Source organism: Schistocerca cancellata, chromosome 7 (assembly GCF_023864275.1).
Source record: "Schistocerca cancellata isolate TAMUIC-IGC-003103 chromosome 7, iqSchCanc2.1, whole genome shotgun sequence".
NCBI lineage: Eukaryota > Metazoa > Arthropoda > Insecta > Orthoptera > Acrididae > Schistocerca > Schistocerca cancellata.
The window spans coordinates 306,344,998-306,361,206 of NC_064632.1; the positions used below are offsets into that span (position 1 = coordinate 306,344,998).

Here is a 16,209-nt window from a genome sequence, read left to right on the forward strand (position 1 = left end):
GAGAACAGAACAGCTGATGAGCAGTGGTCATGTTAAAGGAACTTCCCCAACATTTGCTTGCTTCAAATCTCCTGAACATGAAAAGAACAAACAGTTATGTGTATCAATAAGTGATGTGTCAGATGTCAAACACACACTCAACACACAACATCAAGTACAGATAACTGTTTGTTCTCTTGATGGTCAGAAGTTCTGAAGTGGGTATGTTAATAATACTGCCATATTGATATGACATGACATCATAAATAAACAATATATGAATTTTTGCAATGTAACAATGGTTACTAACTGGTAGTGAAACTGAAACTGGTAGTAAAAGTAACACTTGAGAGCTGTCAGGAATTGCTTTCAAATATGTTTAATAAATTGAGATAGACCTGCTGACCAATGATACTTTAGGAGGTGAAACTGGTAGTGCTATCAGTAGAGAATGTGAAGGAACTAGCTCGATTGAATTTTCCATTGCTACAAATGGAAGCTACTCTTTAAATACTAATATATGATCATAACCATGTGAATTGGACTGTATGTTAAGAAGATCATCTACAATAACAAAGAATCAGATTTTAAAAAGACTGAAGAGGGGGCAGCAGCTCATGTGGGTAAGAAGGAGCTAAGAGCCAGCCATCCAGGCACTTGAGTAAAGTAATGTAAGATTCAGAACAAATTTCTTTAAGTGTAATTCATCAAAAACTTTTGTGGCTTTGTGGGCATCAGCAGAACACTCAGATGGTGAGAAGTTTACAAAAAAAATTCGCTTTCCAATCCAGAAAACTGAAGATAATCCTAACACAGTGGATAAATTAATTATACAAATTTTAGGATGTATAATGTTTTTATGCTTTCATTAATTAGTTTCCTATACTTGACATTTATGGATGCACTAACCCATCAATATTTATGCTGCTTACAGATGAAGAGCTACAGCCAGTTCTTACATACTACCAGGGGTCATTGATAGAGTCTGGACTTGTAGCAGATGCTGATGGTTTTCACCTAAACAACAAGAGTCTCACTATATTCAGTGGTGCACTCCATTATTTCAGAGTTCATCCTGCCTACTGGGAAGATCGCATAGCCAAAATTAGTGCTATGGGATTGGTTGCTGTTGAGACGTAAGTTCACATTTAATGTTCTGTGTGTCTAACTTGTATCTCTCAGAGAACATGTAAGTTTGTGTATGATGCTTCAACATTTAAATTTTTTGTGGAATGTGTTTGTAGCACTGGTTTCATCACAGAGTGCACACTGGGTACAAGAAAAAGTGAATAACTAGTGCAAAATTGTTGTACATCAATACTAAAGAAGAAAAGTGACAACAAATTATGTTTAGTTTTGATGCAATGTCTGTAATATAAATGGTGACAGCTACAGTTTGGTGGCTAATTAGTTCAATAGTCAAGTCTTAATAATGACAGCAATTAAAGGGGCAGAAACAAACTATCAAATACAATTGTGTTAGATTTAGACAATGACTGTGTCACCATTAGACATTACAACCAAATTCCAATTTCTAATGAGATTACAGAAATTATTACCCTCTGAAAATCAATAATCATTCATGCCACGTACATATTTCTTGTGAAGTATTAAAATTTTGAGCTTGCTTGACAAGATTTCTGTCAAGGTATTTTTGTAATCTGTCACTCACTAAAGGTACATTTCTTGACAAACTTAAATATAAAGTAATGACAGTTGTGTACAAACAGAAATAAACAAACAATCTCTAATTTCCCTTTTCAAAAATTTTTTTCAGCAAGTTGCTCACAAGTAGAACAAGTAGAATATTGATCCCCCCCCACCTTCCCCATCTTTCAATTTTGCTACCTTGGTATGCCTCTGCATAATTGAGATTGTGTTCACAATAGCTTGAACCACAGGAGTAAAACTAGAGTCAGAATGGAGTGATTAATTAATTAATTAATTCATACTTTGAGTTCTGTTGATCTTGAAGGAGATTTTTCAGTGATGTGGTTAAGTCAATTTATACATTAATAAACACAAGCAGTTCTTGCAGACTACTTCTGTGGAGGATATTAATAACCAATTAGTGCTTATCTACTCACATTATAGTAATTTCTTCTAAATTACTTTATATGTGTTTATATGTAATAGCAGAAAACTTTGAAATAGGCCACTTCTACTTCTCAGCTGTCATTTTAATCTAATACCTCAAAGCATTTATTAAACACAGGCTGCTATCAGTTACATACAGGACCTATACTGGCAAACTCAAGATCTGTGTAACACAAACATTAGTATCAAGTGGAATTTACATATCTGAGTCCATATATTGTGATAAACTGGTAAGGGCACATAGCTTATATGGAATTATTTTTACTACAAGTATTGTGAATTGTACAGTTCACACTGAATTCAGTGTTATTAACTACAAATACTTTGATGGGACCTATGTGTTGGTACATAGGTGAAGGAAGCCCTAGTCATTGAAGGCATTACTGCAAGGAACTCAGTTATCAGCTGTGCACAGTAACCTTACAGCAAGCATCTATAGAATAAATACTTTTCTGGGCTTAGCTGCAGTGACCCTGAAGATAGCAAAGTACTAAGTGAATGTATGCAAAGTACATTTGCAATCCCATCTTAAGGTAAATTGTGCTGCTGGGTTTGGTACCTGATCTGCTCCATCAAAAAGGGATGAAGATCAGAGTTTATCCTTCCATCCACAGTAAGTTCTTTGTAAGTGAACATTCTCCTTCTGTTTTTGATGTGCATCCTTGGATATTAAATGATTCCTTTATAACAAATTTGTAATGGTCTTTGCTGATGTAAGCACATTAAATTGGATGTCCAGCCTCCACAATAAAAAAGGCAAATTAATATTGAGCTGAAGCAAAATGTTTTGGTTATGATTTTACCAACAAATTCTTGTTGTGTAAGTGACAGTTTGTAGTAGTTGCCACAGCCAAAATTAATTGCAAGTCACTAAATGGAATATTAAGGACTAAATATGGCTGTCACTGTGAGAGTAACCATTAAAAATGTCTGAAGCAGTCTCTAGCAGAACTGCATGGTAGCACAAAGGTTGGATAAAGCCACATTTTGAGAACAGTCATACTATAATACCAGCATTGAACTATTTTTTCCACATTCTGACAATGTCTATTCCTACAGTTGTTTATATTTTTTATATTTCTCCAAATGTAAGTTATACATCTGCATACACTGGCCATCTTTTCATAATTCAGTTTGGTACTCAATATGACAATCATACACATCACTTCATGTATTTGTAATAGCATATGACCTGAGTTCCATACGGAATCTGGGGTAATAAGTACAATACTTCATCATCAGAATTCTGTGAATTTTGTACTTCTGGATTAAGTGTACAATTATTTCATTGTAAGATATGGATTTTTGAAACACTTTTAGTTTGTGCTGGAGTAGTATGAAGTTTTGGTTGATAAATGTGCCAGAGCCGTGTCATAACTATCTTCTGATAATGCTGTGTTTCCTCTCCTGTGAGCTGTGAGAAATTCCCATCTTTCATATGACTTTGTAATACAATGAGGTTTTTCTCTAAGATTTAGAAATGCTTCAGAAAAAAAGGATTTGCACGCAAACTGACAGTGAGATACATTTTCTGCAGATGTGTTATAGCACTATGCTTACCAATCATTTTCAATATTTTGTTTACTAATCGTTTCTGCTTTGTGTAATTTGACTAAAAATAAGAAGTACTAAATATTTCTTTGGCTTTTTTCTTTCCAATGTTCCAGAATCAAAAATGGAACTTCTGTTTGTCTGCAATATTGCAGCAATTTCCAGAGTAAATTCTTATTTTTTTAAAAAAAATTATTACTTTCCTGAAATACAGTGATGACACATTTTAAACAGAGCTTTGTAGGTCATATTAGTATGCAAAACAAGATGCATGGTGCAGGCTAATGATGTAATTTTTTTGCCAAATTTACATGTCTGGACACTAGTGACTACTGTACTCTGCCCCTCCCTCACATCATTTGTTGAATGTCCTGCCTTTATGGTTGACTCTTATAATAAGCTTCAAGAGGAATAAGATTTACTTATCTTATCTTACTTTGATTCCAGTTCTTCTCGTCTAGTGGCCTGCACTATATTTTTTTTTTACTCAAAATTTTATTATCACACATTTTTCTATATCACACTGTCTTTACAATTTCCATGTCAACAACACCAAAAACTACATTTTTCTTCCCAAAAATAAAACACGTCTGATCACATCAGAGGCATGCTCATTACTGCATCACTATACTACTGTACCTCACTGTACTAACAACATTCCAAAGGGCTTACAAATTCTCTTGAAAAATGAGCCTCTATTAATTCATATTATTATTCTACAAATGAAACCAGAAATTAACATAATAAATAGCGCCAAACTGCGTAATCAATTATAGAAATTTTAAGTGTGCCAAATATTTCATAATTTCAAATGTTTCTTTAAAAAATATCAAGAGCTAGTATGTATCAATTGTAACAAAGAAAATAAAGTAATTTCTTTTTACAGATTTTAGCCTGAACTATAATACATCGGGTAGAAAATCATATGAAATTCTTCTTAGAAAAGCAGCTGAGATATTATCAATCTGTTCAACATTCAAGAAAATATTTTTGTATTGATTACTTCTGTTGAGGGAAGATAATGCTAGAGGAAGGTGTCCCTTTACAATATTCCTATCACAAAATTTGGAAACAATGTGTTTACAATATTTTGTGACTTGCTGTCAGGTTTGCCAAACAGTGTATAAAATGATGCCAAAAGATGGAATACAGATGTATAGAAGTACCTAATACATATTTATAGAAAAAGTAAGAAAAATAGCTACCATACAAGTCATAATTTATACATATATCAGAACATGGCATTCAGATTTTCAGAACTGTAGACCATTCTGTGACAAGACAATTGATACAAAGTCAAAACTATAACATTACAATAATAAACTATAGAAAGAAATGCAGAGATAAGGTAAATTAGTAGAATTACAAATTGCAAGGTTACATCCATAAAGTCACACCTTCAAAATCTTCAAAAGAGGAGAAAAAAATTCAGAGCCTAAGTGTATGAAGAGTGCACCAACTAGAAAAACTCACAACAATGGGTACAAACCAGAAGAAAATACTCAATCATGAGTAGGAATATAGCACAAAATCAATCAACCACATAAAGCAGAGCATGCAAGAGTATGCTGACTCATGGAAGGACAAAATAATAAGAAAATATTATGACCTAAGCTTACAATGTGTGTAACAACCCATAAACTCAAACCATACCAGGTATAAACCAGCAAAAAACATTTCAACTCAATAAAATCAATAAAGTTCATATTCATATCATATGTAAACAGTAGTTATAAGAAGCATCTATCCTCAATCAATAGTTACACACTCTCCCTGAGTACACACACACACACACTCACGATGACCAGGGGTACCCAAACCAGAGTTAAGCATGAGTTTGCCCACAACTCAAGTTCCAATGCCATACAATATTGCAGTACTCAGGATAAATACAGGTAAACAGAGTCATAATTAGCTTTGAATAATGACATAATCATGCAACTTGAGGACCATAATCGGCATATGAAATCAGACATGTTTCCATCTTGGTATACTGCCTATACTATTAAATGTCTTCCACACTATTTGCTAATTGTTCATACAAACTAACCAATGTACATAGAGGCTTAGAAGAATCAGTTACAATTGATAAACAAAATACATACTGATTTGAAGTTAAATAATGTAATTGGAAATTAATACCTCTACTTGAAAAAATGTACATTCATGTGGAATAACATTGTCTTTGGCAGTCTTGGCTACCAATTTACAAATCTCAGTCACAACAATGATGTAGATGACAGATGCTTGAGTACATTACCCAGCACCTATGATCTCTTGTAAGTTGACTGGACATCAAAAGCTACATCCACACTGTCTTTACAGGGTTTTATACACATTACTGGTATCATAAAATTGCTTTGGGTAGTCATGTTGTCAGTTAAAGATTGAACATAATGAGTGGATTCCATGGCACAACAAACATCACTTGTTGCAAAAGGAACACAAACTATATTACTGTCAAAATTACTATTCCTGGATAGATCCTCTTTCACTTCATTCCACCAATTTGGATACAAATTTTGACTAACCACAGGTAACTTATTCCAGAATGCACATTTATCTATGTTATCATCAATCTGCTCGCAAACAAACTTGAAAAAGTTTTCACCTTTATTCTATAGGTTTACAGATAACTGACCTTTACTGTTTGGATCATTACTCTGCATGACATGAATAAAAAAACTGCTTTGACTGGACTGGTATTCCATGATTCTCACTTACAATGTCATCACTTACCTTATCTGTATTGTCAACATGATTCACAAATAACTGAAACTTCCTTATTCTTAAACTCCACAAATACATGATACTCATCATCATCATCATCATACATACATACATACATAGATTAATCCTTGTTCCATAGATCATGAATATGATATTTCATAATGATGTGGAATGTGTCACTTTAACATTAAGTTTCCTTAACACAAAATAATTATTTATTATTATTATTATTTACATTTAATACTTCATATTTAAGAATTGGATCTATTGAGTAGCAGGAGTTGTCATTCAGAAATTCTTTAAATTGCTTTTAAATGTTGGTTGGCTATCTGTCAGACTTTTAATGCTATTTGGCAAATGACCAAAGATTTTTCTGGCAGCATAATTCACACCTTTCAGTGCCAAAGTGAGATTTGTTCCAGAATAGTGAATATCATACTTTCTTCTAGCATGGTAGCTATGCACTCCACTGTTATTTTTTTAATTGGTATGGGTTATTAATGACAAATTTCATAAGTGAATATATGAATTGCAAAGGTACTGTGAATATCCCGAGTTCCTTAGATAAATGTCTGCAAGGTGATCTTGGGTGGGCTCCAGTTATTATTTTGATTACATGCTTTTGTGCAATGAATACTTTCTCTCTTAATGATGAATTGCCCTAAAATATGATGCCATATGAATGCAGTGAATGATAACAGGCATAGTAGGCTACTTTACTGATATATTTATCACCAAAATTTGCAATAACCCTAATAGCATAAGTAGCTGAACCTAACCGTTTCAGCAGATCATTGAAGTGTTTCTTCCAATCAATTTCTTATCAATGCAGACACTCAGAAATTTTGAGTATTCTGCCTTAGCAACAGACTTCCATTCATAGTCTATATTTATCGGCCACTCTTCCCCTTAACAAGACAAGAACTTCACCACCATACCATCTGATGGAGCAGTCAACATTGGAAAACCCATCAGATGGTCATATACTGATGAAGAGGAAAGCAGCAGTTCCATCCAATCTCAATGATTTTTTGCTGAAGGGCTACAGCAAAACCACAGTATGACAAGTACAAGTGTAATGTTCTTACATATTTATGTGCAGTCTCATAAGAACAAACTTCATGAACTTCAGTATTGGCTGTAAAACTTAAACTACAATATTATTTCAATAAATAAACACTGGCTCAGCAATAAGGAACTAAAATTAAGTGTACCATTTCGATATGAATTGGCAACCAGTTACTGTAGAACAAGTATTAAACATGGTGGTGTATCTGTAAATGTTAAAAATAGTGCGAACCTTATCTATGAAGTTATAGATGTAAGTGGACTGTGCATAGAAGCAAAATTTGAAGCTGCAGCCATAATGTTGCCAAACCAGGAAATTATAATAGCTTCAGTATACCGTCCCCCAAAACACAATGAAGACCTGTTTAGGGAGCTTCTGGAGAAACTGATACTTTTGCTACACAAATACAAAAACTACAGAGTACTAATATTTGGTGATATCAATATAGACATTAGGTTTAAGAATAGAAAGGTTGACCACTTGCTAAATACATTAAGATCCCTTAACTTCAGTTGTGTAAATGACAAACCCACAAGACAGGAAGCATGTCTAGATAACATAATTTGTAGTTTTCATCTAAACAAAACAGAATTCAATGCAATCAAGCTAGGCATTTCAGATCATGAGGGTCTATGGCTCAGACACTTCTTAACAGTAAAGCAACTAAAACTTCCACAGATTGTAGAAAAATTATAAGACTAATTAACGAATCAAAGTTAAACAAGTTGATAAGTAAACTGAATTTAATAAAATGGGCTAAAATAATAACTACCATAGGTGCAAATGAATCTACCACCGAATGTCTAGAACTGTTAAATGAAAATTTTGAAGCATGTTGTCCTAAACATTGCCAGAAAATATCAAAGCAAAATCATTACACCAAACCACAAAATCTAGAAAGCTGGTACACCCCACATCTAAGTAGAATAAGAATCATGATAGGTCCAAGCACAATAATGGTGACAAGGAAATGTACATGAAAGTGAGAAAGATTTACAGGTCTGAAATCAAGGCAGCTAAGTGCAAAACAAATGATACATATATACTGAACTCAGTAAATAAATGCAAAGCTGCATGGGAAATTATTAAAACAGAAACTAACTGTGATGATAAAGTGTACCAGACACCAATTCCACCTGATATTCTAAATGCACATTTTGTCAGTCCTCAATCAGATAACAGCATAATGGAGAATGTGAGTAAGGCAGGGGCACTGCTGCCAGAAATGAACAGTACGCAGACAGACAGCTTTCACTGGACTTGTGTAACTGAGAAGATGGTCAATGAATCAATACCTAAGCTCGGTAATTCTAGAGCAGAAGATTACTATGTCTCTCAAATTATGTTATTAAATACACCAGAAAACAAACTGTTATGCAACTGACTAAAATAATCAACAAAATTTTAAATGAAGGTAATTATCCAGAATGTTTAAAAATATCTGCAGTTAAACCAGTACATAAGAAAGGATATATCGCATCACCAGATAGCTATCGACCAATATCACTTATACCCATAATATCAAAAATAATAGAATACTGCATGCATAAACAGATGAGTCAATATTTTGAACATAATGATACACTCACCTCCACCTCCTCATAGCATCGTTTCAGATCTAGTCTTTCTACAGTCAAGGCAGTTGAGAGTATGGTAGCAAAAATATACAATTGTTTTGGAAATAAAGATTTAATCTGTGAAACACTGTTAGACCTCAGGAAAGCTTTTGATATGGTCTCCCACAATATTCTCCCAAAAAAAAAAAAAAAAAAATCCTCTACCAGTACGGAACTATGGAGTGAGAGAGAATGCTCTATGCCACAAGCAGTCATACTTGGACAATAGAATACAGTTAGTTAAGGTAAATAATCAAGTGTCAGAATGTCTCCCAGTTGTAAGGGGTGTACCTCAAGGATCTGTTCGTGGTCTTTCCTTTTCATTATTTATATAAATGATTTACCTGCAGTTGCATCATGTGATGCAGTGCTATATGCTGATGACACAACACTCATCACATGTGGTACCAATCTTCAAAATGTGCAACACAGCATGGCAGTGGCAATGGAGAGGTGCACTACTTGGTTTGAGGCAAATGTGCTGCAGAAGAATGAGAGTAAAATTAAAGCTATTGTATTCAATCTGAACGCTCCAAAACAGTAAAATTATTAGGATTTCATATAGATCAAAAGCTCATCTGGGATACTCACACAGGGAAGATATGTGGCAGATAGGTACATGCCATATATCTGCGGTACAAGTTGAGGAGCAGTGTCAGTAAAGAACTTCTGTTGTATGCATATTTTGCATTCTTCCATTCACACCTGAGTTATGGAATACTGTTATGATGCAATTCTGTAGGCTCAAACTTAGTCTTCAAATGGCAAAGGAAAGCCATAAGGTGCATTGCAGAACTTAGCCCATATGAATACTGTCGAGATTATTTTAAGAAATTAAATATAATGACAGTGCCTGGCCTGTATATTTACAACTGCCTTCGTTAAAGAGAATCTGAGTAAATTTGACTTAAGGAGAAGAGTTGATGACCATAGCATAAGAAGTGGACATACAATTAATATGCCATATGCTAGGCTTGCAAAGACACATAACAGCTACAAATATCGTGGTCCTATCTACTTCAACAAATTACCTGAAAATGCCTACACAATTCCAGTAAATAAATTTAAAACTAGTCTTTCAAGGTGGATTGAAAGTAAAGTAATTTACTCTGCTCACAAGTTCCTTGAGTATGTGACAATGACTCACTTTATGAGAATGAACTATAAAGTAACTGCAAACTATACATTTGCCACACTGTGCAACTATTTTATTACTGTTTCATGTACTTATTGTTAATTATCTGTTTGATTATTTATTTGTCATTCACTGAACTATGTAGTTCACTTGTCTTGTATTTGATCTATTAGGAAACTTCTTGTTGTTATTGATATTTGCACCAATATGTATTTTATCCATCTTGGATTATCATATTGTAGTTATTTTATTTATTTATTTATTTATTATCATCCCAATGATCACATTTGTGTTATTGGATTTGTCAGGGTACATTTTAACAACTATATAATATCTTTACAAAATTTTTATCTCTGCTGAATTCATATGAATCTATCTTATGTCTAATACAATATACAACTAATAAGTGTTTTTATAACATAATTTCTTATGTGCTTGACAGACATATTCACTGATGTAATTTCATTTGTCACATTAACTTAAACATATATTCTTACACAGTTGCACAGAGATATTCACTTATGTTGTAATAATATTTGTCAAGCATGTGGTTCTTTACAACAGTTTTAAATTTATCCTCATTTTCCAGCTCTTTGGTATGTTTTTGTAGTGCATTAAAAGGTCTCGTGCCTTGATTACAAACATGTTTCCGACTTTGGGTCCTTGTTACAGCTTGTATGTGGAGATCTTTACATTGCCGTGTATCATAATTATGGTAGTCTGTATTGGTTTTCATTTTGTCCTGATTTCTTTTGATCACCAACAGACATTTCAGAATGTATAATGATGGAATTGTTAAAATTTTCAATGCTTTAAAAGGGGACTACAATGTGTTTGAGGTGGGCTCTGGGTCATTATCCGAATAGTGCGTTTTTGTAATTTGAAAATCTCATTTAGATGACAATTTGCTTTTCCCCTGAATACTATCCCATAGGATGCAATGGACTGAAAATAGCCAAAATATACTAATCTGGTACAGTAATTACTACAAACTCTTGAAATTATTCTAAGTACAAAACATGCTGAATTTAGTTTTAGAGCTAAGTTCACCACATGTTCCTTCAAGTTAATCTTCTCATCAATGTGCATACCCAGGAATTTTGCACACTGTACTATTTCAAGTTGTTTTCCCTCCATGGTGGGATCTAGGTCATCATGTTGACTTATTTTTCCATATTGCACATAATTAGTTTTTTTTGTTTTTTTGCTTTCAGTGTTAGCTTGTTAGCATTAAACCATTTTTGTATATCTTGTAGGACATGGTCCACAGTACTGTGCAATGACTGCTTCATATCACTAACTATTAAACTAGTATCATCAGCAAATAACGTGATTCTAGCTTTTCTCTCTGACACCTGAATATCCTTAATGTAAATGAGGAACAGCAAGGGGCCTAATATACTTCCATTTGTAATGTTGACATTTACATTATTATTATTGCTATTATGTAAACACTGATAACACCAGTTGCATGTAAATATGCTCAGTGGTGGAATAAAACATTTGTATTTGTATCAATGGTGTTATGCCATTTACTGTACATAATTGTATAAACTGTGTTTTCTCAAAATTTAGTGAGAGTCCATTTCCAGAGAACCACTTAATAGTTTTCTGAAAGACATTATTTGCAATTTCTTCAGCTGATGCTTGCTTCTTGGGTGTGATTACTATACCTGTATCATCAGCAAAAAGAACTAGCTTTGCATCTTCATGAATGTAGAGTGGCAAGTATTTAATATATATCAAGAACAATAAGGGACCCAAGACTGAAACCTGTGGGACACCATTCTTGATACTTCCCCAGTTAGAGGACTCTCCTGGTTTTTGCAGACTATCTGTACTGTTAATTTCAACCTTCTGCATTCTTCCAGTTACATATGAATTAAACCATTTGTGTCCTGTTCCACTCATACCACAATACTTAAGCTTATCCAGAAGAATTTCATGATTCACACAATCAAAAGCCTTTGAGAGATCACAAAATATCACAGTAGGTATGTTTGGTTATTCAGTGCATTTAATATTTGATCAGTTAAAACATTTCTATCATTTTCTGTTGAAAAGCCTTTCTGAAAACCAAACTGACATATTGTTAGTACTTAATTTTTACAAATATGTTATGCTACTCTTGAATACATTACTTTTTCAAGAATTTTGGATAAAGCAGTCAGAAGTGAGATTGGGTGGTAGTTGTTACCATCAGACCTATCCCCTTTTTTATGCAATGGTTTAACAATAGCGTATTACAGTCTATCTAGAAAAATGCCCTGTTTCAGTGAGCTACCACATAGTGGCTGAGAATCATACTTGTTTGTTGGGAACAAGTTTTCAGCATTCTGTTGGAAAAGCCATCAATTCCATGTGAGCTTTTACTTTTGAGTGAATTTATTATTTTCCTAATTTCAGTAGGAGAGGTGGGCTGAATTTCAGTTTTATCAAACTGCATAGGTATTGCCTCTTCCATACACTGCCTTGCATTTTCTAATGAATAGCTGGATCCTATTTTCTCTACAACACTTAAAAATGTTTTCTACTTCTGACTTCTTGTTAACAAACTTTTCATTGTGTTTGATAGAAATACAGTCTTCCTGTGCTCTCCGTTGCCCTGTTTCCCTTTTCAAAATATTCCAAATTATTTTTGTTTTATTATCAGAGGTGCTAATCTCAGACATAATGCACATACTTCTGGACTTTTTAATAACTTTTCTTAATGCAGTGGAGTAGTTTTTATGATGTTTCACTGTTTTGGGATCATTACTCCTCCTAGGTGTTTATAAGATATTTTTATCCCTTTGTAAGCCATGGCTTTTTACATGGTTTCTTGCAGTTATATTTCACTGTTTTCTTAGGCAAACTGTTTTCAAATATACTCACAAAGCTATCATGAAATAGGTTAAATTTTAAATTAGCATCATGTTCCCTGTACACCTCATCCCAGTCTGTTGCAAGCTTTCCCTAAAATTTTGTATTGTTAAATCGTTAATGGAACACACTATTTTGGAAGACTGTTTTGCATTACTGTATGTAGCTATATCATATACTGTAACTAGCTGTGCATCATGATCAGACAGACCATTGTTAACAGGAAAAGCTTTTATTTGATTAAATTTATCGTGGTCTATGAAAACATTATCTGACAGTGTGCTGCTTTCCTGTACCACTAAAATTTATTTAAAAACCTTTTTTCAAAAATTGATATGTTCCCCATCTTCTCTATCAACAATACAATATGTGGTCACACAAACTCAATTCTAGGAATGCCAAACAAGAAAAAATATCATTTTGACATTTTCTATGATCATGCAAAGGCCTTTGGTTGTGTAGACCATAAAATTCTGCCAAGGAAACTAAAATAGTGTGGCAGTAAATGTCTTCCCTTGAATGAATAAAACGTTATCTTAACTATAGAAAATGAGGGGCCAAGTTAGTAAATGATTACATTCAGAGAGGGAAAACGTTCAGCATGATATGCTGAAAGTTTTGGTGTTTGGCTCACTCATGATACTGGTCTGCATAAATGACGTACTTGAGACATTGAAGAACTCTTCAAAAATGAAATGTTTTATGATGACATGAACAAATTGACAAAAGGCCCAAACACATCTGTGCCAGACACAACCAGGAGAATGGTGGAACAGGCTTACAAATAGTTCACAGACAACAGTTTTAACACTTTATAGTACAAAAATTATATTATGTAATTTCAAAGAAATAAAAATAATTTACATATACCTGAAATACAGTCAGTGGCTCAGTGTTAAAGTGCCACCTAATAGATCCAAAGGTCTCAGGTTCAGTCTGTAGTCAGTCCTAGGCTTTTTAGCTGTCACTTATCACTTATTTGACCTCTGGCAATGTTTATTAATGTGAAAAATACTTAGTTGCACTGTGATTGAGAGGTCAATTTAAATTGTACATCCTCTTATATCTGGTTGGGTAAGTCAGTTTGAAGGTCACAGGGAGGCAACAGGATACCACCTTCAATAGCACCATGCCTAGTAAAGCACTGTGATGTGCAAACCAACCTTCAGTTTGATAACTCCCTTACTTACTTACTTGTTTACAAGTACCAATAGGCACAAAACAAAAAATGAAAATTCCTGCTTCAATGGGCAGATCACATTCCCATTATCTAGGTGATTATACATGCCTTTTATATGTGTCTATTGGTGATACTACTCTTTGACCACCTGAAAGCTCCATGTATGAAGTTCTTGGGTATCCAAATGGATAAATAAACTGAGATGGAACCAGGACGTGAACAGGCTAACCAAAAACTCAGTTCTGTCTTATTTCTCATTGTGTTGACCTGAAGACAGGATCACCTGAATGCTGTGTACACTTTCACTAAATTCTCTCCTATGGAATAATTTAATGGGGTGTTGCAACTAAGGTGAAAGAAGTATTTATTCAACAGAAAGGTGCAATAAGCATACAGTGTGGATAATGACTGAATATCTTGCAGAAGCCTCTTCAGGGAGTTAGGGGATCTTGCACATACATTTCAATACATACACATCCTAAAAGTATTTGTGGTTAAAAACAAGAGTGAATTTAGGAAGAACCTTGCAAGTCACAACCACAGTACCAGAAATAGAAATAATTACCATATCGACTATACATCAGTCTCTGGGGTAGAGAATGAAGTTTTATATTCTGGTGCAAAAGTCTACAACAGGTTGCCAGCAGGCATTAGGTAGAAAATAAAACATCACAATAATTTAAAAAGAAAGTAGAAGAATGCCTCATTAGACATTCCTTGTTTGCAGCATTAGATAAAACTGGCAGCTCGGTAGTGTAGGAGAAGGAAGCGGATCTGTAGCTTTTTTAAAATAGCACTTCTCACATACACATCATATATAAATTAAAATAATCTTTGTTTGAAAATATAATACGGACAAATAAAAATCTACACATGGAGATGGGAAAAAATTCATATAACATCCGCAAACATATGAGTTTATTGAACCAGTGCCTCCTACTTCTGGCAGAAGGGTTAAAGGGAAAAGAAGACAAACGAAGAAAAAAACTGATGAGGTTTAGGAATGGGAAGATGGAAAAGTTGCTCAGAATGGTGGGTTAGGGAAGGCTTGTTGGACTGGATAAGAAGGAAAAGTCAGTTGTTGTCTACACCAGATGATATTTGAAAGCTAGAGACCTCTAAGGTGGGAAAACAGGGTAATATACAAGACAGAGTTTACTGAAAAAACATCATGAAAGAGACATAAGATCAGAAAACTCAGTGCATTACACATGGTAGATATGCAGATAATGCCACATTTTGCATCTTCTAATAGTCTTAATTGTAATATTAATATCAGAGAAAGACAGAAGGACTGTGTAAGACAGATTGCCCCTGCAAATGTTTAGAGATATTAATGAAACCCACAAAATAAGCTAACATGTGCAAGAGCCACAAACTGAATTTTGTGAATAAATGTACTTGTATGCTAAGTAGAAAGTTTTCTTGTGTTATTGTGTCAGGGAATGTATTTAACACTTGTACCACAACTGATGCAAAGAATTTATGAAAGACCGATAAGAACATGGAGTACAAGAAGCTTCAATCTAGTTATAATGAAAAAAATGAACCATTTATTAAACACATAAAATATTATATGAATCCCTTGCTACAACTAACACAGCTTTATCTGTCCTCACATATCAATGCATACCTTTTAAGGAAAACATTACATTTGACATATCAGCAATACTTTAAAATTTTTATGCCTACATTTCAAACTTTTCATTTTTTATTTTATTTGTGTAACATTTGTGTAACATCAGAAGTAGATGGTCTAAATGCCAATATGTTTTAGGTATGTACCATGGAACTTACATGAACCTGAAGAGGGTGTTTATGACTTTGGAGATGGGGACAGAGAATTCTCTCCATTTTTGGATCTGGACTTATTTATTCAAAAAGTTTATGAAGCCAATCTTCTGATGCTGATACGACCAGGACCATACATATGTGCAGAGTGGGAATTTGGTGGATTACCAAGGTACTATAAAGTTTATGATTACATTGT

At 33.9% G+C, this 16,209-nt stretch overlaps 1 protein-coding gene across 1 annotated transcript in view; it reads left to right on the forward strand.

Annotated features, from left to right (window-relative positions):
- Positions 1-16,209, forward strand: part of LOC126092165 (beta-galactosidase-1-like protein 2) — an 81,310-nt gene that overhangs the window by 19,746 nt on the left and 45,355 nt on the right. Inside the window, exons 2-3 of the mRNA XM_049907639.1 lie at positions 914-1,115; positions 15,997-16,182. Of these exons, the coding sequence (XP_049763596.1) occupies positions 914-1,115; positions 15,997-16,182 (388 nt within the window). The remainder of the gene's footprint in view (positions 1-913; positions 1,116-15,996; positions 16,183-16,209) is intronic.